Here is a 26,077-nt window from a genome sequence, read left to right as displayed (position 1 = left end):
AAATGAATATTTAAATATTAACGTATAATTTTTACGATATATTTTGGATGAACTTACCGGTGAACCAAAGTTGTGACCTATTTCGTGAGCAAGTGTTAACTGAGAAACTTTCGGTGGTACTCGACTGTTATAATTAACGAACGTAATAATTCCGGTATTTAAAGATCTCTTTGTCGATTGATACATTCCCCCTATGGTTTCGGTATAAGTCTTAAATTTCTCACATATACCCCCAGAGGCACCAGAAGCACTGGCTACCCATGCCAAGCCAAGGGTACCCCCGGTGAAATCCCGGTATGTGAACACGTAGGCTAAACAAAAATCTTCGTGGTTGCCTAACGAATGAATATTTAAAAAGTTGCTAACGTCGATATTCTCTAAACAAAATTGATTCATTTCGCCGCATTGGTGGTGGGAACATTTACAGGATGAGTCGTCGTCAATCTATAAAACAGAAAATAATGCTTTAATATATATTTCTTGCGGGCAATTTGTGTATGCCGTTTATTACCTTGATTCTCTGAACTTCGAATTTGATATTGCGATGCTCGCTTTTTCCATCGAATTTGGTATCACGGTAAATATAATTAACGGCAGTGACGTGATGAGCAATAAGGGACAGAATTTCTTCTCTCGTTTTTTCGTTAACTTCACTTTCTTTCCTGGGATCTGTATGCTGTAAATAATTGAAGTCATTACATATATTTTTATCGATATCGTAGGGCTACAAATAAGATTTCGTCTTTTCAAAATAACTTAAAATGGCAAAAGTGCCCAACATACTTTCCATAATTTCATAATTTTTCAACCTCGGAGTATTATTTTAAAGAACGGTTCACATATTTTTGAATATATCGAATTTTTGAGGGATAATTGTTTTTTATCCAAAGAAATATATTTTCACAAAAATAATGTTACTGTTAATTGCCTGAAGAATGAGTAAAGATCGCTGCATTATTTGAGTATTTTGCTGTAATAGGGATCAAACGTTATTTATTAGCTAAAGGGTCAGGATCTGATTTTGTTACGAATTGGACACTGTTTTGAATAAATGTGTATAATTTTAATTCATAGCGCTTTATAAAAGTAATAGGTAAAACAGCATATCATAGGTATTTTGAACAATGTATACCAAAAAAACAAATTTTATTAAGCGTTTATTTCAATAAATTATATTACTTATACAAATTTATTTAGTTAATGAGTAAATAACAGTAATTTAATTTTAATCTTATCGCCTGAAAGTCTTGGAAATAATAGATAAAGAAAGAAATTGACTTTTTATTGAATAAATGTATTGAACATTGAATATACTGAGAGATATTTCTTGCTTAGTTATCTGTTGTTTCAACGATAGAAAAGCAAGAGGTTTAAAAATGGATTATCACTGACCATGAAGAATTGATCTATTATAGGGTAAGCCTAAAAAACTATCAATATAAGTAATCAAATCAAAATGGTGTTTGTGGGTACCTCAAATGAAATAAATGGGTACTTATTCCCGCTTACAATTGGTACGTTTGAAAAGTGCATTGCAGTGATTATTATTTCAAATGATGCGCAAGAATCCGATGTTAACCAAGCTACGGCTACTGAACACTAGCTACAATGTCTTCAATAGTATTTAGTTCATAAATATGCTAAATACTGATTGTTTTCATGCATCGAAGTCTAATTGCAGTTCATTTGCGAGTAGTCAAAGGAAAACTTAAAGATTGTGAATCTGTAATGTCATTGAAAATATAAATTGAAAAAAAAAGGGCTGTATAAATGAAAAAAAGGGGCTGTAATGGCACTCCATTTATGAGTTATCAAAGAAGTTTTCCAATATAGATGAGAAAACATATTATACACAAACATATATAAACATATTTTTACAGAAGAAGACACATTCTCAACCTGACTGATACTTGGCTGTATTTCCTTTTATAAGCGTTGAGAGGTATACAACCTCTCAGAACAAAGGAGTTTGTAATAACTTCTAAACAATACGTTTAAAGATGCATAATTTCAAGCTCTTTCGTATGAAGACTCAATGGAAATACAACGAGCATCCAGCTCAACTAGAAATAATCTACAACGTGGGGCGAAAGTCCCGCTATCATTTTGATTGCCTATAACTTTGCTCAAAGAAAATATAAGTAAGTTTGGTTTTCATAAAAAGTTTATTTGGTCTTTACATTTTTTTTCGTTATGATTGAAATATTATATCGGCTATACGATGACCGCGATTCGCTATGCAACTTTCAGGTATTTTTAAGGCATTTTTCATGACATCCTGCAACATCTGAGGCTGAATTTCTTCAATTTAGAATATTGTCTTTAATATGTTGAATCGTTTGGGGCTTATTCTCATAAACTTATGATTTTAAAAAACCCCGTAAGAAAACGTCTGGTGCTGTTAAATCCGGAGATCTGGCTGGCCATGCTAAATTGCCACTTTGCGAAATTAGTCTTCGCGGGAAAACGTCATTCAATAATTGAATTGTTAGTCATTGCTCTTCCATTTCAGGTACAAGAAAATTTCGAATCATGTCTTGGTACCGTTCAGAAGTAACAGTAACTGCAACATCTTGGTCATTTTCAAAAAAAAAGGGGAGCAATGATGTTTCTAGTATGAATACCACACCATACAGTTGTTTTTAGTTTTTAGTGGATGCAATGATGTTTCATGAATTAATTGAGGATTCTGGAGGTGTTCCCCAAAACCGACTGTTCTGTTTATTTACGTGGCCACTGAGAAGAAAATGGGCTTCGCTAATTATGAATTTAGACGATAAATGTTTAATTTCATCAGACAGCCTTAGGATACCATTACTGTACTCAACTCGTTGATCAGGATTTCTCGGTAGCAATTTAATTGAATTTTGTACGGAAAAAATTTCAAATTAGTTTTCACAATTCGCCTTAAACTGCGTGCAGAAATGTAACTAGGAACCACGTCTCCGAAATGATGTTTCTGGAGACTCTGCAACCCTATCGCGCACCACAGTCACATTTTCAGCGTTACGAGATGTCCTTTGTCCTCCAGAACGAGGCCTGTTTGTTGTCGTACCGTACTGCCGAAAATTCGCATGCAAACGATAAATTGTGGTTTTGTGAGGCACTGGACGATTATGATATTTGACGCAATTTCCACTGAGTGGCAATAATGGAACGATTACTTTCACATAATTATATCACATTTCATATTGTCACTATTTCTGCTCGTACTTGTAGGGTATATTTATCCATAATAAAATTTGGACATCTACACAGCACAATGGTTAAAGCGAAACTGAGCTAAACGTCACATAATCAAGATGGCGCTCAATCAAAATGGTAGCGGGACTTTTAGCCCACCTGTTATTTCCAAGTGCTTGCACCAAATTGAAAAAAATCAAAAACTTGTAAGCTGAATCCCAATTTGACAGAACACAATCTATATAGGCCGATTAGGCCACAAAAAACGGACTTTTTGTTTCTTTCGTGACGGCAAGGTCGTAGATATTTTTTAATTAATTAGTACTGTTCTATTATACTTTCATCAATACACAAGCAAGGCGAGTATGAGATTAATAAATCAGTATATATTTCCCAAATTAAAATAAAATTAAACTACTTAAAGTAAAGTTAAGAGTAACACTTGGCATTATACCAAGTTCGTATAGTTTGGTTCCCTTCAATCTTCTGATTCTTTGCGTGTTATTCAATAGCTGTATTGCTTCCACATTCCTGTGATTTATTATAGCAACCTTACTACATGTTTTAAGGCGAAATCTTAGGTAACTCCCTTAAATATATTTGATATCGAGGTCACTATGCAGCACTTCGTTGGTTACGTAGCGATAAGCATTGGTACAAGTGCCACTACTTTTTCCACTGCTTTAGGCAGAGATATACCATTTGCTATGATTACTGTGTCGTCGGCAAATGTTTCAAGTACTGTTTTTTTTGTTAGGAAATCAGCAGTGTAGAGCAGATACAGGAATGGTCCCTAGACACTACCTTGGAGAAATCCAACAGAAATAGGTTTAAGTGTTGAAAATGCTCCTTCATGTGACACTCCAGCAGATGAGAATAGTTCCGCGGTAGCAATTTGTTCATATGGAAGAGTGGTCACAAATGCAAAACCAGGTCAAAGGCTTCTGAGACAAAAAACAATGAGTAGTTTTTTGCTTTTTATGAATTTGTTGAAAAGTCCATGAAAATGAAATCACAGACCTAATATATAAAAATAACAATAACGTAAAAAATTTAAAAAAAGGTCCTTCCTATTTTCGTTCGTATATACCAAAACCACGATAAAAAAACGACCAATGTTTCTAAAGCCCTCATCATATATTACCCGTACAAATAGGACGTCCGCCACGGTCGAAACGTTTATATAAAACCATTGTTGTCAATCTTCTTTCATACCAAAACGATATTCGTCATATATATGAATTTCATCGCTATAGAACGCGCGGTACACCGATCCCAATTAGATTATTTTAATGTAAATCCGCACAGAGGCAACCTTTTGTTACGTCACCGCCCGATGTCGTCCCCTATACCGCCCGCCCCCTCACTCTTACGCGCGTTTAACTCGCACGTTGCGGTTCGCATTTGTTTCATTCTAATTAATGGATCGTTTCCTCTTGGCGTGAGCGGGACCCATCCAAATAAAGAAGAAAAGTTTCGACCGAACGAGAATGGATTTTATGATTTTAATTGCTTTACAGCCGGTGTAATGGCGGCGGTTTCGATGCCGAACGGGCGCTGGAAGTGTTTCGATCTTAATGGGTCCGTATGGATGAATTGCTTTTTAAACGCTTTGAGTGTTTGGCGTTTGATGTTTGGTCGAAGCCAGGTGCAAAATAGGACACAGTTTGCTGAGGTCAGACAGCGTGCCGTGACGCACTTTTTGGCTAACGGCGTCTAAGAATTAATGGAAGCTGTGCGGATTCGACAAGATTTATACGACACAAGTCATGTAGACTAACTACACGAGGATTATACTCTCTAATTAAAGCAAATTCTTCATGAGTCTTTCTTCTCATGGCCGATTTTAAGTTAGAACAACATATATTGAAAATATACAAGAAACTAGTAAGTTCTGGCTTCCTTTGATTTATTCCACATACGGAGCGGGATACAATCCCTGCAATGTTCTTAGATATTTCAATACTTACGCCTCATAATAATCAATATATACAACTGTTAAACAATTTAATCTAACTGTTAAAATCTATTGTTGTAACCTTTTCTACATACAATAATAATTTTTAATTTAGTATTATTGGGTTATTCAGTGTGTAGTGTTGTCAGAGGAAGCCCGAAACTCGGGATGATGCCTCTCAACCATATCCCATTTGTCGGCTTTGGTTTCGACGATTTCTAAATATTTGCTAAAAAATCACACAAAATGAGCGAAAATACTACTTGGAACCATTTCAGCATCGCGGTTTCATTGCTTGCCACGCAAAAAAGGAAGTTTTCTGTAATGTATTGTGACTTTTGATGAAAAGTGATGATCTACTCGGACAATCTCAAGCGCAAAAAGTCATGGGTTAGTCTAAATGTAGTAAAAATGTGTAGTGTTGTTGCAGCTCGAATGGAAAGTTCTGTCGCATTCTGTCTCAAAAATCACGACAAATATTATACAATTGTATTTTTCTTTTTGCAAATTGGTCAGACTATGAGGCTTTCAAATGTCCTGTAAGATATACGTTGCGACAAACGACATCATTTAGAAACAATCTTTGAAAAAATGATAAGCAATCTAATGGATTCGCCGAAAAGAAAGTGTCCACATATTCGAGATCAAATGGATGAAATGTATAAAAACATTTAACAAGTTATTGTTATGGGCAATGCACCATATCCACTGGTGGAAGAGATCCCAACAAATGGATCTAAAAGGGCTGGCTTAAGGTATGGCTTGCAAAACATAATATGAGTTTTGAAAATACTATGTAAAGAGTGTAATATAATTTTTATTTTATATAATCTAAATGATTCTTGCTTGACTTCTATGGCACAATGCTTTATAAACAAATCGAAAATTAAACAATGCAAAATAAATTAAAACTGAAAGTTGACCAGGCAACATTGCGACGTTTTGACGCCATAAATGCAAGTTCACTGCTTTATTGGAAAAACTATAGTAGTAATGTTCCAACGCTAGCAGACGTTTGACCACGAAACATTAGTCTATGGTCTTTTTGTTCGGAAACACCTTAAAAACTCCTATGCGGTCTAAAAACTTTTTCCGCCCAAATTAATTTATATATTCCGAAACGGGGTGTTTTACGAGCGTCGAAAAATAAACCCCGAATAGTTTTCGGGGAATAAAATCGCGCGAACAAACAAAAGGGGGCAGATTAAGTTCGTATTTCGAGACACTTTCCGCTAACTTTAAAACAACAGACATAAATCAGCAAAAACTATTCCTGAGTGAACATTAACGGATTATAACTCGGTAGGTATAAAAGCTTTCGCGGTCGAAATTCCGAATTTATTACTCCGGTAAAGAAAGCGGGCGCTTTGTTTATGGCGTTCGGTAAAGATTTCAAATAGTTATAAGAAGTTGCGTTTACGTAAACACGAGATATTGCAGTAATTGAGCGATTTAAATCTAGTAGGAATTTTTTTAGCCCTAAATACAGAAATAAGAAACGCTACACAAATTATTACTAGATACAATGCGAGAACAAAATCAATAAAAGATTTGACTATAAAGATAGGCTGATAATACTTAAGCATAAAGAAAGCTTCCGGTTATGAATTAAGAAATGTCCTAGAAAAAAGTGATTCCTATTTCATCAAAGCAAATTAATTTATAGACTCAGACATACTCAACGCTAATCAATTATATATAGTGCGTCCAAAACAACAATTCACTCACGTCATTATGACGTCGAACGTATTGTCAATTGCAGTTTGTATATTCATTTTAAAATCGGACCATGTTTTTCCTTCTCATGTTACTCTACTTAAAAAGAAATACAATGCTGTCTGACGTGTCCGAACATGTAACCGAATAAGTCTATAAAACTCGCCTGGTTGCCAAATGTCTGCGAAATTCTTCAAAACATTGGTGATAATAATTAGATGTTTGTTCTGATACAATTCAAATCGCTGTTTAATATTTGTGGTTACTCTGATTGATAATGCCGAGGCTATTAAATAATTAGAAACAGGTTGCGTTTTTAATGAATTACTTCAAATAGAAACGAGATAATGGAAGCCCCCTCTTGCCAGTAAAATTCGTTAGAGAGGTAATCACTGATATTATTAAACATTAAGCTGCTGCGGATTTATTGGAAATATTTTTACTGTGTTGTAGCTGCACTGAATGTTAGTATAGACACTATGACTAAAATCTTCCAAATAAAAAATAACACAATATTAGATTCACCAAAGAAAAACTGTTCACAAGTAAAGCTTGTGACGAAACAAGATCACCTTGATGTTGGTTTTATTTGGAATCAAATATGTGAAATGTATGAAAAAAGTGAGTAACTTTTTCGATATAATCATGATTTTGTACAATTGTTTCAGAGGAAACTATTAAGGTAGAAGGGATTTAGAGAGTATAATCAAATTAAGAGGAATTAAGAGGCCTTATATAATTTCGTATTTCAAATGAAACTTGGAACTTGGATATTCCAAAATGGAATATTGGATCACTCATGGCAAGGCTATAACAAAAGTAGCGTAAAGGCAACAAAAGTTGATGGATTTTTAATTTTCACTTGGTAAATGTGAATTCACAGTACACAGTAGATCAGATAGCAGAAGAATATCATAATAGAGTATTATGCCTTCTTCCCTATTATTGCATGTTTAATTCTATTGAAGTCATATGGGGGTGACAAAGAATTAATAGAGATCTTGTTTGAGAGGGATATACAATAAAGAACTGTTTGGACTTGTGGAAAGAAGCATTGTTTACAATAACACCTTCGGCTTAGATCAACTTCATTAGGCAGACAGAAGAAGAAATTTACAAATGATGGAATCGTAAACAACTGTTTCATAAATTAGAAGTTAACAATTCAGTCATTTCATTCAGTGATTTTTATAGTGGAAGTGACAGCAACTGTAAAATTTGATGTGCGTAGATATATGTGTAATTGTTTATAATATACATGCACAATGGCAAATGGCAAATGCATTAGATGGAATTCAGAAATCCGTTGAATTTTGGAAGAAAAATCTACATATGTAACAACAGAAGAAAATAAGGACAAACACAGTTATATCATCATGACTTGACAAGGAAAAACTGCAACGAAGGAAACCAGAAAAAGGTAAATATGCTCACTAACGAAAGTAAAGTATATTATTTGGATATACAATTGTTGCAATAGGCCTCGAGAGGATACAACTACATAAAAATGCGTCTATAACTCTATTTCACAGTGTGGAACAAACTTCAATGTAAATAATAGCGTTGGAAAACATTGGCTGAAAACAACTATCGATTGTTTAGTAATTGACTACTTTTTACTATAGACTGTTTTAGTCGTGTACTTTCAGTTACTATTTTCAGACCTACTAGTTTCATTCGACTGATGTTCTGACTTTGTCCTAGCCGCGACCTTAAAAATAATGTGCCGAATGTACGCTTACATAGATTTATATATAATCTATATCTTTTTATGTTTTGTTTGATTGTAATTATTTAGTAACTATTTTTTCAAGTTTATTTATTAATCTAATAACATTTTGTTAATGAAAAACAGAAAAATAACTTTGACTGTACTTTGTTATCTTGGCAAATATTGGGTCTTTTTATTATTGACTGACTTTTTTAGATTTTCTAAATCTTCGACGTTTATTCAAGTCTTTTGTATGTCAAAACTTTGTTCATTCAAGTTTCAATGAATACTAACCTTAAAATATTCCTTATAAATAAATTTATTATTGTATTTAAAAAGGGTGCGATAGTTAAATAACTGAAAAAGATTGATTGAGAAAATATGATAAAAATACCTAGCTGTCATTACTCTATTCCCCTATTCTAATTACCAAATTAAATAATTATTTTGGATAATAAATTACAGCAACTATCTTTCCTTTTCTTTATGGAAAAGAAGTAGAAATAAATCAATTACTTTAATTATATTACGTCATTGTGACTTTCCGAATATTAAAATACGATTAAATATATTTGGAATCATTATTCCTTTTTTTACACTGCCACTTGCCAATTTCTAATTATTTAAAATGAACTCACAATTCAACATTTTCATTTTCAATGAACAAACAATTATCTCCCTCCTTTTCTTTCTCAAAATTGATACAGGAAGGAGTTCGTATATCTCCGTTTTTTTACTAGTGAATAGTTCGACTGTTTCGATTATTTTCAGTCGATAGTTCCCAACACTAGTAAATATAACAAAACAACTCTAAATTGTAGTTTAAGATATTCGATAATATGTGCAATGGATTAATAATGGATAATTTGTAAAATTTGATGGCACGTGCTCACGTGCATTGGCCATTTTATTGAAAGGGATTTGATAGGAATCTATTTCAATTAAGCATGGTAAGCCAAAAAATATTTACCTCAGGAAAACCTTCTCGGATATGTTTCCAAATCAAGGGATCGGTCTGAATGTACAAGGAACAAGTATTCTTGTTCTCATCTCTTCTCGTGGCCCTTTTCGATCTCGCGTGCGAATCTTTCTGGGAACTCGGAGTGGTTTTGGGCGGTTCTGGCGGTTTATATTTCTCACTCGGAGGCGACAAATCGTCGTATATATCATCGGAGTAGAATACTATCTTGTGTTTTTTCCGATGCTTTAGTTTGGCGAGATCGGCGACAGAGATGGGCTCGTCGAAGTCGTTACCGGAATTTTGGATCTTGTCCATCCATTCGCTTACTTCGTCGTTTATACCACAACCAGCTGAGTGACCTGAAAGAAAAGAAAACTTTGATTAATATTAAGCTAACCTCGGTTTGTGCCGGTGCAAAACTAAAATTGCCAGAGTTGGTCCCATCACCAGATCCATTGCCTCATTAGTTTCTGGGATGGGAATTGATTCTAACCACTTCATGACGTCACTTGGCGCAACGTATATTGTAAAGAACAATTTCTTTTCAACTTTCAAGATACTATACTATAAAAGTTTTCTGGTAAAATTCAAATTTATACCAGCAATAAGTTAACATCTTATAAAATTACTGTATTATATAACAACCAATGTTAAATTATATTGTGTTCACAATCCAACAGTCCAGCGAACTATGGTTCAACAGGTGCAAATGTTTCATCAGAACAACGATTTAGTAAAAATGTTCAAAGTAATATATATATATATATATATATATATATATATATATATATATATATATATATATATATTACATAGGTCTACTGACGACATTATAACTGCCAGGTAGCATCCGATTAGTAACCTGTAGTTCACCACGCCGAGTTGACCCTATCATATATACAAGACCTTCGTAATGGATGTGAGAACGTGACCTTCTGCCATTTGAGCAGTTGCTGCCATGTAAAACAGCAAGGTTCCACGACTCTGAGTTTTAATTCATATGATAGCCAATGTTCTTCTTTTTTAACCATTCCCAAGGATTTGCTAATAATTTTTATCCAGCGGCTATTCCAAATCCACGTTATAAAACTATCTAGCAACTCCATGTCACTTTGCCTTCCACACGGACGTAAGTCAGCTGATTTCAACATTTGGAACCATTCTTGTCAGGTTTCTTCACCAGTTTACTTCATCTGTAGTTTTCTTGCAATTAAATGCTTAAACCATCTTGTTAACTTTAAAATGAGTTGTGTTTACTCTCTTAGATCAGACAGCGTTAAATTCGCACATGTAATGATGAGGAATTATGGGCAAATATTTTGCTTTGGCTTATCAAATTTCCGTCGATGCCGTCTTTTGTAAAAAGGCGTTTCAATGTGCACCCCTAAATTATGTTACGTCCTTGTTAATGTTTCATTAGTTAGCAATTTAAATATTAAGATATATCTAAAATAAACGATAGCTGAAAATAAATATTGCAAGTACTGTTTCTCAACTTTTTTTAACCAGATCAAGTGATTGTGAAATGGAAACGTATATGGAAACACTTATGTGGGAAGTTTTATCCTATCGTCTTTTTGACCGTCACTTGTTCTCTTCAATGGCTCAGATACTTTCCATGAAATAATTCAATAATTGCAAAGGTGTACAAAAATGCCCCATGATTGCTACTGTGTATTAAATCGCATCGGGTATATTTGTAACCAACTTCATGTTGAAGTGTTACTTTCTTTTCGGTATCTCGATGTCAGTCATTTCGTCGAAGTTTAAACACATATTTCCAGTGCCTTGAAAATGTCCGAATTTGTACCGAGTAAATCGCATTTGCGGGAACTTTTATTTCTTTAGTTCAATTTGAAAAAAATAGACGACTGAAGGCAATATAGCTGTGTGAAGCTTATGATAACTATGCTCCATCAATTTCAACACGTGAATATTAGTTTCAAACTTATAAAAGTGAATATTTTGATACGGAAGTGAAAGAACAAAAACAGGCAAAAAAAACGAGGATTTAAAGGTATTACTCGATGATGATTACTCGACATTGAAAAGTATTTGGTCATGTATGAAATGCTACTTCAACGGCAAAATAGGAAAGGTTTTTTTTTGCATCGCATTCAACGCAAAAAAAATCATGGGGATCATCTCATGCATCAACATCAACGGTAAAGACGAATATCCGTAGCTCCAAGCTAACGCCCTGTATTTGGTGGGATCAGATTGGTGTGGTGTAACTATGTAAAGGTATAATAATATATAATGAGCTGCTAAAACCTAATGAAACCATTAATCGGGGATCGCTATCGACAATAATTCATGCATTTGTGTCAAGTACTGCACCAAACGGCCGGAATACGAGCAAAGATACAATTCTTTAATATGAAGCGCTATCTTACCCCTCAGAATGGCTATATTTTTCTTATTTAGTTCATTTTACTGTGTTTGGTGCTGCCAAACCTGTGTCTCATCAAATCGTGAATTCGTTCACAGAGTATTCCAATTTGTTTTTTTTTTTATTTCTTTATTTATTTATATGCCTCAAAATCGTTACAATTTATTTATTTGAGATTAAGATAAAGCCACCTTAGCGAGTGCTACTAACCCTAGTGACAGGATCTGGTGCAGCTGCTTCCCTTGATCTTATTGAACGTCATAATTTATCATAACATAGTTTATCATTGCAATTATCATATCAATTTTCGCTATTATCGGTTGTATGTTATTTGTTGTGTATTACTGCTGTCTGTTATTGTTACTGAATACCACTGTCATTGTCTGTTATTGATATTGTAAATTCCATTACTTATCGATACTATTATTCATCAGGTCCAGCATCAGAAATAATTATCCGTATTATTAGTTGCCAGTGATATTAATAGTCAATACCATTATATTTCATTATAACCCGACATTATAAATACCTGTCGAGATAATCATGATCTAACTTCTCCCTTGTCATTGAAAATTGGTTGCGCAAGTACGTCTTCAAAACTGTCACTGGACCACATCGACATCAAGATCTCGCATGCTTAGAACTTGCTTGAAATTAAATCCCTATGTTTTTCAGTCAGCCCTAACACTCAAAAGATGCGTGTATAAATATGACAGCTGTCGGATCATTAATTTGTGAATTATAGCATTCTGAATGAAGCAACTTTTGTTATTGTAAAAGAAATGTATAAAAAGAATTTCGCGTGTTGATAAAATACTGCTTTTTGAAGGGAAAAAATACAGTTGAAGCAAAACTTAGCTTGATGCCGAATTTTTGGACACTGCCTTAGGAAAATCAACCATCAAGGATTGGTATGCTAAGTTTAGACGTGGTGAAATGAGCACCGAAGACTCACCGTCTTAAACGCAATGGACGCCCAAAATAGGTTGCTACCGATATTGAAAACATTTAAAAAATCCACAAAATGATTTTGAATGACCGTAAATTGAAATTGGCTGAAATAGCAGACACTCTACAGATATCAACTGAACGTGTACATCATATCATTCACGAATATTTGGGTATGAGAAAGCTCTGTGCAAAGTGGCTGCCGCCCGAGCTCACTTTTGATCAAAAACAACGACGAGTTGATGATTCGGAGCAGTGTTTGAAGAAGTCCAATTGAGAGTCACCCGAATGGACTGCACACGATAAACCCGCTCCAAAGCGTAGGAAAACGCAACAGTCGGCTGGCGAGGTTATGACGTCTGTATTTTGCGATGCGTATGGAATAATTTTCATTGACTACCTCGAAAAAAGAAGGACCATCAACAACGACTATTACATACCGTTTGAAGGACGAAATCGCCGAAAAAACAGCCGCATTTGAAGAAAAACCGTGTCACTAGTCAGTGAATTGCTCGTCATCCACCGTATTCTCCAGATCTGACCCCCCAGCGACTATTTCCTGTTCTCAAATCTCAAAAGAATGCTCGCTGGGAGGAAATTTTCGTCGAATGAAGAGGTGATCGCCGAAACTGAGACGTATTTTGAAGCAAAGGACAAATCGTACTACAAAAATGGTATGGAAAAGTTGGAGGGTCGCTATAATCAGTGTATCGCCCTTGGAGGGAATTATGTTGAATCAAAAAAACTAATTTTGCCAAAAAAATTTGATTTACTATGGTAGGCCGTGGACTTTTCAATTGACCTGTTAAATAGCTATTATATCATTTAATTTGATCTCTGAATTTAGTTATTTAAGGTGTTAAATTGTTTTAGTTTATTTAAATATAATTTTTATTTGGTACTTGGGAACTACCCTGTTGTGGTTGACCTGCCTGACCAGCGCTTCAGTTCTTATGAAGGTACCAAAAAATGGGTCCAAAAATTGCATGAAGGATGGAATAAAGTAGAGGCTATCGAGGGGCAATATTTTGAATAAAATACGTTGTAATGATGTTTCACAAATTAAAAGTATCCTTTAAACTAATTTATAGATCTAATAAATAATTTACATTATCAAGAGTATACCAACAGATACATCCTCTCCTCCGTGCGAATGCCTGTTAGCGCTGTAAATAGTCGAGATAAAATAATTAGCTTTTCGAGGATTTAAGCATTTTATGAAGCAATCTCAAGCACACACCGTAATAATTCGATTGTTTCGCTGGAATACTCAAAACTTCATTACTGCGGATTGTTATCGGTAAACGCGATAAACTCGATCGTTGTGCCGACACGAACCGGATACAAATGTCGAGCCGCCGCCGGCCTCCAGAACCATTAAAAGGAAATCTCGATTTGTTTTCAGTAAACAAAATCGTTAAAGCTGAATGATTATTACGCAAATCGACAAGTTCGGGTAGTTAATCACAATGGGAACCGCGTTACCGTCAGAATTGGACCGAAACAACGGCCGATCCATCGATGGCGGCCGTTCAATAAGCATCGCATGCCTCGTTACTGTTCCCTATTATCAGGTATTGTTTCTATTATTATATATACAGGTGAACTAGAGGTAGCTGTGTTTCATATAGGCAACTTAAATTATAGTGTAAATTGAAAATTGAAGTCATCTTTTATATTTCCTACATTATACATTATCAGTTTGTGGGAAATTTGTTTTTCGGTAAGAATACATCTGTTAACTGTCAAAATAAAATTAATCTAGCTGTTTGAAGGTTATAAGTTGCCGTAATGTAAGTTTCATATTAGGTGCATCATATTTTCATTTTACAAAGGAATTTATATAATATCTTCATATACTCCATCTAATCATTGATCCTTTTCGCCCTTCTTTAACTTTCCGATACCATACTAGCCAAGCAATGTTGCATTCACCTGAACAAGTGAGTACAACTCTCGGTAAACATCTACCGTAACATTTCCACTCGGTATTAGCAGTTCGTAATAGTCTAAATTCGCGTACTTGCTGATATGCCCTTGCGTAATTTAATGAGTAAATATATAACACTAAAAAGAGAAAAATAAAATACTTTAACAAAAAATTGAACCGACTTTGTTAAAAATATTTTTTTCATAATTAAATTTTAATATACAGGGAATAGTATATATTACAATATAGTATATATTATTGTGAATCGACAACACTGCTGTAGGTTATATTATAGTATGTTATAGTGATTTGTAATTGAAATGTGTGAAAACAGCTGAATTGTTTAATATTTTTGAGCTACACTACCCACGATGTGTTAATAATCACAGAAAACATGATAAAACATCATCGGCAAAGAAAAATAGTGGACAAAACCCAAAGTTAACTGACAAAGATCGTTGAATATTAAAAAAGATTGTGACGAAACAATATAGAACTACTGCGGCAAAAATGACCACAAAACTCATCACTGGCTGAATTATTGCGAATCAATATCTCGACATCCTCAATAATGAAGATCTTAGTATGACTAGCATATCGCTGCCAAACACTGCCATATTTCAATATGATAATGCCCCCATCAAAAGATTCCGTTTTGGTTTGAAGTCAGTTTTGAGTATCAGAATATCATCAAACATCTTTCCTAAGCATCACAATCGCACAACCTCAACATAATTAAACCTTTATAGGGAGCTTTACAGTAGGGCGCAAGGAGTAGACTTCAATATCCAAAATCAATGAAGCAATTAGCAGATGTTTTTGTACAAGAATAGGATAACGTTCCGTTAGTTTTAGAATTACAGCTATTTTAAAAGCAAATCGTGGTCAAACAACTTATTAATAAATAAATAGTACTTATCAGATGTTTATGTTATTTTGTGCATCCCCTCTATAATATTATTAATTATGTGGCGACCGCCACGACCCTTTAGGAAACCACCAATTCACCATCAACAACTACAAAGGTTGGCAACGCCGGTGGATTGGTACCATGCAGTTCTGGAGTATAAAAGGCCATCCTTTTTATCATTTGTGTATTTCACATTTTTTTATATTGTCAATAAATAACGGTCACATCATGTAAACACCACTGTTTCATTTCGTTTTACCTCCATTCACCGAGCCACATCATTTACCCTAAAGTGGTGACCCCGACGTGATCAAAGTGCCTAACAGGTAAATCAACTCAACATAAGCCACTCGACAGGTGCTTGACACGTGCATGGAAGGATAGCACGAGGAACGGAACTCATCAACATCACGTGGTCGACGACATCCTACGAGACTAGCCTGATGGACGAAAACCACAGAAGCCCATCATGTATACCAGCAACACATGAGCACCCTCGCAACACGAAACGGGACACGTAACACATTTACAGGTACCCTCAAACAAAGCTAAACGCCTCAAGACGAACGACGTCCTGCTACAGCTCCGATGGCAGCTGATCCCGTAAAACTCCTCGCTCAGGTTGGGATCCCCATCTCATCAGCAGTCCCCGGGCGTTTGTTTGCGTGATTGCGGGTGCATTCCGGAACTTGCACCACATATAGGTACGTTCCACGGCTGTTCCACTAGGAGGGGAGTTATGTGGCGACCGCCACGACCCTTTAGGCCACCACCAATTCACCATCAACAACTACAAAGGTTTGCAACGTCGGTGGATTGGTACCATGCAGTTCTGGAGTATAAAAGGCCATCCTTTTTATCATTTGTGTATTTTACATTTTTTATATTGTCAATAAATAACGGTCACATCATGTAAACACCACTGTTTCATTTCGTTTTACCTCCATTCACCGAGCCACATCATTTACCCTAGAATTAATTTGATTATAAATTACTGAAAAATCCAAATATGACATGGGGTTAAAGAAATCTGTCTAAACAGCTTTACTACATTTCACCACAGAATAAATTAAAACGGATTAAACATAAACCATCGATTTATAAACTAGAACGGGCTACGCGCTTCCTGGACGTAAAACCGTTCGGCCGAGATAAAGGGAAAATAGTCGGATGCAAAGAGAACAAAGTGTTTGATTCTAAAAATGTAATATCCACAGTGAAACATCCGGTTCCGGACTACTTCGTCCTTGCATGAGTGCTCTCGTTGTCTGCACTCGTCTTTTTTTTTCGGATCGTAGCGAAAGCGCAATATGAGAGGAGGAAAGCTTTTTTTTTTTCATTTTTCTCCTTTTAATAAACAAAGCTTTTTATGAGTTCAGAATTTTTATTATTTTAAATAAAATAAAAGTTGTTACAACGAACAGTATGAAATGAAAAAGTTTGTAAATATTACATCGACTTTTTGTATGAGTACGCTTTTTAAAAAATCAAAATTTTATTTTTAGAACAACTCAACAAAGAACTAAATTGAAAACAATAAAATATATAAAGGATAAATAATACATTACAGCAACGTGACAGCAATACGACCACATGAATTTCTACAGTGTAACTATAAGTATTACTCTTTAGCTGAAATAGTTTAATTTAATTTTAATTTGGGAAATATATACAGATGTATTTATCCCGCACTTGTCTTGTTTGTATATTGCAAGTACAACAGAACAATAATAATAACAAATTAATAGTTTAGATAACTATTTCTGAAAAATTGCTTTGCAGCGACCTTGAGGCATGTCGAATTTTACATCGTGGAATAACGGTCTACAAAATACTCAGAAATATAATCCCAGATGTTGAACACGGGCGGGGTGCCAGCAGCGCCAACTAGAACCCGACAACGAATAGCTGGCGGCAACCCCGAGACGTTTATCTGGGATGTTATTGAAGCGTATTTCGGTCATTCAGTGCTCAACCCTCGTTTGGTTTAGACGTGCCACCATCGACTGCCCAAGCCTCGTCTCCAGCTAAGACCGCTGCCATCCGTTTTATTATTTGTATTTTTCACATTTTTATATAGCCAATAAATAACGGTCACATAATGTAAACACCACTGTTTCATTTCGTTTTAGCTCCATTCACCGAGCCACATCATTTACCCTAAAGCTTTATGACAATTCTATGTATTTATCTGGAATAAAAGTATATCTGCAAAAAAATTGATTTTAAAGAAAAATGTTCTTTTTTGAAACGTTTACGTTTTCGTCAAACACACGGTAGTTTTAGCCGCCCATCACCTAAATCAAATATATATTTTGCTGAAAACGGGGCGTATTAAAGCCAATGAAACAAAATCCAGTCATATAACTTTTACGCTCCGTGGAAAAACATGCCCACCAGTCTATATCAATAATTGTCAACTCCCGCAAGCTAAATATGCTAAATATCTTGGTGTACACCTATTCGACGCCTACCTTGGAAGAAGCACATACTCGCCAAACGGAAATAACTTGGACTTTCTCTACACAATGTATTGCGCGCAAATCCAAGTTATAGTTAGATAACAAGATATTACTGTATACATTTAAACTCAAGTCTATTTGGTCATCAGGAATCCATCTATGGGGAACCGCTAGCAAGTCTATATAAATATATATCCATCATACAACGGTTCCAAAATAAAGCGCTGCATCATAGTCGATGCTTCGTACAGTTTCGATGTATTTAATGTGTATGTGTAAAGTACTTCCAAAGAGTGTCAGTGCATTTCAATGTACTCACTAATATACCAAGTGACAGTGAAGTGCGTAGACTAAAACGTCACCAACCGATCTGATTATTTATTGGACAGACTTTAGAATAAGACTGATCAATTATAACAGTTATACTAAATACTGGCCTCTGGCCAGATTGTGGAACTAATAGGTTATTTATTTATTTATTTATTTTACTTAGTAGTTATTTTGGTCACACTAGACACTTTATATGGATACATGTCTTATTTATAAATTATTTTAATAATTTTGTATTATAATTAGACATTCTAATGTGTATCGATTGTGTCATGGTTCCTAATGTAATTTATTCATCGGTAAAGAATCCAAACAAGTATTTACTAATTTCTAATGTAACTTCTAATGTAAGTATTTACTATTTTAAGTACCTTAAATTATATCTAAAGTGTAAGTCATGTAAGACTAAAGTAAATAACGCTGTTGATAAAATTTAGGGGCTCATTTGTTTGGTTTATTTTGTATATTTTGTATACGATGTATATGTATATCAGGGACAATAATTTTGTTCTTTTATTAGTTATCAAATAATATGGAAAATTGTATTTTAATATAACGTGATGGGTTTAGTTGTACAAATATGCATGAAGTCAGTATATACTTCTACAGGATTCGAATGCCAATCAGAAAGAAGAAAATGGGCATCTAACTAAACTCTGCTAACCTTTACTGCTATGCACTATTGAACTACCATAACAGGTCAATTGGAAAGTCCTCGGCCTACCATAGTAAAACACATTCGAAGCCCAATTCACGGATTTTTCTACGGTTTTCACTGACCTGTCACACGGTGCATTGTCTTGGTGAAGCAGCACTTTCGTTTTTTTTCAAATGCAGCCGTTTTTCAGCGATTTCGTCCTTCAAACGGTCCAATAACGCTATGTAATAGTCATTCTTGATGGTCCTTCCTTTTTCAAGATAGTCAATGAAAATTATTCCATGCGCATCCCAAAATACAGGCGCCATAACCTTGCCAGTCGATTGTTGCGTTTTCCCACGCGTTGGAGCGGGTTCGTCGTGTGCAGTCCACACGGATGACTGTCGATTCGACTTCGGAGCTAAATGATGGAGTCATGTTTCATCCATTGTCAGATATCGACGCAAAAACTCGGCTTTATCACGCTTGATCATCTTCAAACACTGCTGCGAATCATCAACTCGTCGTTGTATTTGGTCAAAAGTGAGCTCGCGCGGCACCCACTTTGCACAGAGCTTTCTCTTACCCAAATATTCGTGAATGATATGATATAGTACCAATCCTTGATGGTTGATTTTCTTGTGGCAGTGTCCGGAAACTCGGCATCAAGCCAAGTTTTTGCTTCAACTGTATTTTTTCACTTCAAAAAGCAATATTTTATCAACACACGAAATAACTTTTTATCCATTTTTTCACAATAACAAAAGTTGTTTCATTCAAAATGCTATAATTCGCAAACTAATAATCCGACAGCTGTGAAATTGATACACGCATCTTTTGAGGGTTAGAGCTAACTGAAAAATATATCGATTTAATTATAGTAGCGCCATCTATGTGTCAGGCCGGGGGCTTTTCAATTGACCTGTTATGTTCTCAAAATACAAAGAACAATATTAATTAAATTCAAGCCTTCAATAAGTGCCAGTCAAATCTCATTATGGTTAGTCATCGTAAAAAGCAGAAATCAAATATCTTGTTTCTTGTACATCAAGTAGTTTGATGGACGAATCGATTATGAGTAAATTTAGGTCGAGTGATTAAAATTGTTGCTTGAATCCCGCTTTTAATATTAAAATAAACGCATTTTTAATCTTTCTATAGTATATTATTATGATAAATCAATATTTTGTGAGTCGTTATTACATCAATCTAGTCTATTGGAAAGTGAATTTGCGCACATGGTTCAGTGGTTTCGATTGAACTATTAAGGCATGTCATTTTAACTGAGTAAATGCTAGTCGGATGGTGATAAATCTATTGAATGTGGAAGAATTTTCCTTCCCAGATTCAAGCTCTTCTGGGTCACAGGAGTGACGTTCTTTTGTTGCTGCAGAATAATCAGTAAAAGTATATATATATATATATATATATATATATATATATATATATATATATATATATATATATATATATATATATGTATATATATGTATATATATATATATATATATATATATATATATATATATATATATGTATATATATATGTATATATATATATATATATATATATATATATTATGATAAATTTCCTCGTGATCAGTCAATAACAAAAATATAATGTCGATGTCATTCGAATACATTATAAAAAGCGACAAAAAACCAACAAATAACGGACGAACTAAAAAAGGAGACTGCAAGAAACGAAAGCACTCATGCAGGTCCGGAACCGGATGTGGCGCTGTGGATATTACATTTTTAGGATCAAACTCTTTGTCCTTTTCAAGTCCGACTATTTTTCTTTTATCTCCACCGAGTGAGTTAATGTTCAGGAAACGTTGCCTGTTCCAGTTTGCCGTACGAGCGTTTATATTCATTTTGTCTTATTTAACTTTTTAAAACGTTCATAGTTTGCGAGAAAAAAAAACCAGGAAGGATATTTAGAGCTTTCATGACTATATATTTCTTTTTATATTTACGTTGTTGTATTTATGATGTAAAACACTTTATATTCATTTCGAGTTTCATGTTTATATTTGAAGAAATGTTCGTTTTAATTTACATGGTATATTTTGTGTTTCCATAATATTTTTGTATTTTCCGACGAATTTTCTTCAACGCATAGTTAATTAATTTTCAGTATTAATTATGATTTTTTCCAAAATTAGTTTTTTTTATTCAACATAATTCCCTTCAAGAATGATACACTGATTATAGCGACCCTCCAACTTTTCGATACCATTTTTGTAGTACGATTTGTCCTTTGCTTCAAAATAGGCCTTAGTTTCGGCGATCACCTCTTTGTTCGACGAAAATTTCTTCACAGCGAGCTTTCACAGGGGGCCAGATCTGGAGAATACGGTGGATGAGGAAGCAATTCGAAGCCTAATTTATGCATTTTTGCCATCGTTTTCAATGACTTGTGACACCGTGCATTGTCGTGTGACACCGTCTTGGCGAAGCAGCACTTTCTTTTTCTTCAAATGCGGCCGTTTTTCGACAACAACCTCTTTTGGGCGTCCACTGCGTTCATCGTCTTCGGTGCTCATTTCACCACATCTAAACTTAGCATACTAATCCTTGCTGGTTGATTTTCCTGGGGCAGTGTCCGGAAACTTGGCATCAAGCCAAGTTTTTGAGTCAACTGTATTTTTCCGTTCAAAAAGCAATATTTTATCAACACGCGAAATTTCTTTTTATCCATTTTTTTCACAATAATAAAAGATGCTTCACTCAAAATGCTATAATTCACAAACTAATGAACCGACAGCTGTCAAATTTATACATGCATCTTTTGAGGGTTATGGCTAACTAAAAAACAGATGGATTTAATTCTATTAGCGCCATCTATGTGTCAGGCCGGGGACTTTTCAATTGACCTATATGGTTCCTTCAGCTTTAGTTGAACATTAGATGGATACTACAACACGCAGGTCTATAAAGTCGCGGTTTTACCCACTTCATAAGATTATCTTGAGTTTAAAGAAAGTATCAAGATTACTTTGATTATGAAGGCTAAAATAATCTCAAAGATGACAGGTATTCAGCCAGCAGACCCTTTAAAAGCAGAGTTCTTATCGTGACTAAATTACCAGGGTTTGCCTAAATATAATAACCTAACGAAAGAAAGCTTCATTATCGCAGTTCCTACCCTAGAGATACAATCTGTAACGATTGCAAAATGTCGGCCAATTGTAGATATTTACGTTTTTAATTATTGGGTAACTTGGTATGATACAGTTTATTCTATTCACAATATGTGTCTTTGAACTATCATAGCGGCATGATACTATCTCGATATTTATAATAATACTGGATATGAATTGTTTAATAATGACTTTGATATTTATATCAAAAATCAGGACAGTAATAATCCGGTTAATCTCATAATTAGTATCATATCTTCCGTTATCCGCTCTTTACGCATTTGAGTTAATCAATAAATGTATAGAAATACAAGAAAAGGAAATAATTCATAATAGAATTCGGAATTATATTGTAAGTAATAATTAAAATGTCCCATTTATTGAATATGTAGCGACCTTGAGGCATGCCGAATTTTACATAGTGGAATAACGGTCTACAAAATACCCAGAAATATAATCCCAGATGTTGAACACGGGCGGGGTGCCAGCAGCGCCAACTAGAACCCGATAATGAATAGCTGGCAACCCCGAGAGGTTTATCTGGGATGTTATTGAAGGGTATTTCCGATCATTCAGTAACCGACCATCGTTTGGTTTAGACGTGCCACCATCGACTGCCCAAGCCTCGTCTCTAGGTAACACCGCCGCCATCCGTTTTATCTATTTTGTATTTTCCACATTTTTATATTAGTTCAACAAATAACGGTCACATAATGTAAACATCACTGTTTCATTTTGTTTTACCTCCGTGATCTTTCGCAAAATTGGGTTTGGATTCGTGAATGGAGGGTACGTGCAACATGGTGTATTTTGAGTAGCCGTTATATTTTTTGTTTCAACGTTTGCAATATTTTCAAAACTATTTTTCTTTGATTTTACTTTTGTTCGCTCAACATTACATTCATTCAAACATTTGTTCCTCATTAAATTGTATTTTAGTGCTGGAACAATGAACCTTAAATTTCATTTCATTATTTCCAATTAATTGTTTTTTTTTTAATTTTTTGTCCAAATTTTATTTGTTTCACAATCTTTTGAACTCTTAGAGACTTTTACATCAGTGTTTAATCATCAGCGTCTCGGCTAAACATTTCTTTCGGAGCTATGTTTAAATCATAATGTGTTCCTTCGCTCGCCGTCACCGTCATATTGGCAGACATTTTGATTTGAAAGGCTTTGGGCAGCTTCGGTCGGATACAGTCGTTATTTGTTTTTTCTGAATTACCGTAACATATATGACTACGGATTAGTCACAGAGCAGCTCCAGAAGCTAGGTACCGATTGCAGTCACCGTAGACTCGTCATGTCTTCGCCGAAGTACCAGAATTGCCAACGTCTCTCGTCGAAGAAAATAAGCTACCACGTCGTCGAACAATCGATCCTCCCACAGCGTCGATTACGGGAGCCCTGTCTGAAAAATAGCTTGTTTTCAACGTCGTCGATGGACCACATTCAAGTGCCAACGCGACGATGAAGCAACGGTATCTGTAGGACCGAAAGATATCAACAGCCGTACCAGATCACAACCGTACCAACCACAATCGTTTCGATTTATCATATGTTTCAAAGCCCTATTCATGCAGCACATTTTGTTTGGTATATCAGTATTTTGTATTTGATTTTTTTTTTCATATATTTTTGTATTTTTATTTGCTTAAAATAATTGTATGTAAAATTCTGGCTAGAGAGTATTATAACGACCTTGACGCATGTCGAATTTTACATAGTGGAATAACGGTCTACAAAATACCCAGAAATATAATCCCAGATTCAACATCTGGACTAAACACGGACGGGGTGCCAGCAGCGCCAACTAGAACCCGATAACGAATAGCTGGCAACCCCGAGACCTTTATCTGGGATGTTATTGAAGGGTATTTCCAATCATTCAGAACTCGACTCTCGACTGCCCAAGCCTCGTCTCCACGTAACACCGCTGCCATCCGTTTTATCTATTTTGTATTTTCCACATTTTTATGTTACTTCAATAATTAACGGTCACACTATTAGGGTCTAATTTACCCTAAAAATAAAATGTGATGAAAATTGACGATGAAATCTGAACAAAGGATGGAGTGTATTAAACTTAGTGTAACAATACGTAGGAGAATAAATGGATACATTTGAATCATTAATAGACACTTTTTTTAATTAAATCTAAAATATACCGAAACAGTAAACACATTAATCAAGATTATGTGCGATATTTTTGATATTGGTCAAAACATTGAACATATCGAATGGAAGGCATTACGACATCGTATGTAGCCGAGAAATGTTTCCATAGAATCATTTATTTTTGTCTTGGAAACTCAATTGAGGGGGCATTCTAGGAATTTTAAAAAATCGATTTTTGTTTTAATTTTCAATGCTAAAGTTAACAGTTAGTTTACGAATATAATTTTACAGATTTTTTTAAATTAAAAGTCAATAATTCTTTTTTCGCCAAATTACGGCTTTTCAAAAAAAAACTGGAATTTTTTATATCTTTTTAACATTTCTGATTTTTTTTTAATAGTAAAAGGTCAAATTTGTCTTACTTTAATACGGTAGAAAGTATATAGAGTATATAGTATAGAGAAGGGCCACACCAAATTTCAAATTGCCACGTCTTGAAAAAAGTAGCTTCCCGAAAAACGTCTTTAATGTTTCGTTTTTAGATGCTAAATCATTAAAACAGTTATATCGCAGAAAATAATTTAAATTTCGAAAAATCCTCTTTAGGACAGATTCTTAAAGGGTTAATCTCTAGACTAAGATAGCCCATTTAAGAAGAGGTCAACACAAAATATATTTAATACCATGGATGTTAATGCATATATTTTCAACAATCAAATATTGAATTCATAAATAATCAAACTGCTCATATATCAATACCTATGAATAATAAAGAAATATATTGGCCTATAAATTAAGTTTAAAGAAGTTATAGATGGCAGTAACACCATATTAAATCACATTAGTACATTTGTAACCAACTTCATATTGAGGCTTCACCGACAGGCTTCACTATCCACTATGTGTCATTCATCGAAGTGCGCACGAACTTCTTTTCAGTGCGTTGAAAATGTTTGAATTTGTACCGGTTGTAAGAGCAGATTCTTAAAGGGTAAAACCTTGAAAATACTAAACAAAATGGATTTGTTTAAATCTCTAGACTAGGATAGTCCGTTTCAGAAGAGGTCAACACAACAACAAAAAATAAATTTAATACCATGGATGTTTGTGCTTAAATTTTGTTCTGACATTTAAATTTTCATTTTTTTGCAAAATTAATATCAATTATAAATCTGTTAACTGTAAAGCAACACACTAATTCGATTTGTAGACTGACACAGGAGTGAATAGAGCAAATCTGAACACATTTATTCGACCGTATCTCATTTAAAAATTCTGAAATGTTTTGAATAATAATACCCCAAGCTAACTGAAATAGCACAGTTTTTGCATGCTTTTGAAAAAAAAAACACCCAGCTGTGAAAGCGCCCATGCAAGGTCGAGTCAGTATGGCAACTGGATATTTTATCGTCATACTGTTAAATGTTTCAACGCAAGCCCTTTGTTCTTTTTATTTCTAGACTTTTTGCTCATTAAGTCTGGAAAAAAATTCAGGTATTTAAACAGTGGCTTATTGTACTGTATAATTCATATATTTATAATTGTTGGAGGCGTTTGTCTTGTTTTAGATTTTCCAATGGAATATGCTATATTTGGAATGAATGGTGGTTAGTTTTACTTCATCAGGATTTGATTAAGTGAGTGTAATTTTTTCCATTACAATTTTTATTTCTCTT

At 34.5% G+C, this 26,077-nt stretch overlaps 1 protein-coding gene and 1 long non-coding RNA gene across 5 annotated transcripts in view; one reads left to right on the top strand and one right to left on the bottom strand.

Annotated features, from left to right (window-relative positions):
* The window catches only part of kuz (zinc-dependent metalloprotease kuz), a 346,072-nt gene that overhangs the window by 8,284 nt on the left and 311,711 nt on the right, over positions 1–26,077 (bottom strand). For all 4 annotated transcript variants that reach the window (XM_076394150.1, XM_076394154.1, XM_076394151.1 and 1 more), the window contains exons 4-6: positions 9,538–9,887; positions 512–676; positions 58–444 (exon numbers count right to left, since the gene is read on the bottom strand). In XM_076394150.1, the coding sequence (XP_076250265.1) occupies positions 58–444; positions 512–676; positions 9,538–9,887 (902 nt within the window). The remainder of the gene's footprint in view (positions 1–57; positions 445–511; positions 677–9,537; positions 9,888–26,077) is intronic.
* On the top strand, positions 14,238–16,008 carry LOC143190074 (uncharacterized). Its single transcript, XR_013004154.1, has 2 exons — positions 14,238–14,442; positions 15,791–16,008. It is a non-coding gene; the product is annotated as an uncharacterized LOC143190074 (long non-coding RNA).

The sequence above is a fragment of the Rhynchophorus ferrugineus genome, unplaced genomic scaffold, assembly GCF_030347505.1.
Source record: "Rhynchophorus ferrugineus isolate W39M unplaced genomic scaffold, kcgeb_rfMv2 rfM2, whole genome shotgun sequence".
Lineage (NCBI taxonomy): Eukaryota > Metazoa > Arthropoda > Insecta > Coleoptera > Curculionidae > Rhynchophorus > Rhynchophorus ferrugineus.
Note: the sequence above shows the minus strand (reverse complement) of the source record. Positions and strands in the feature narration are given on the sequence as shown.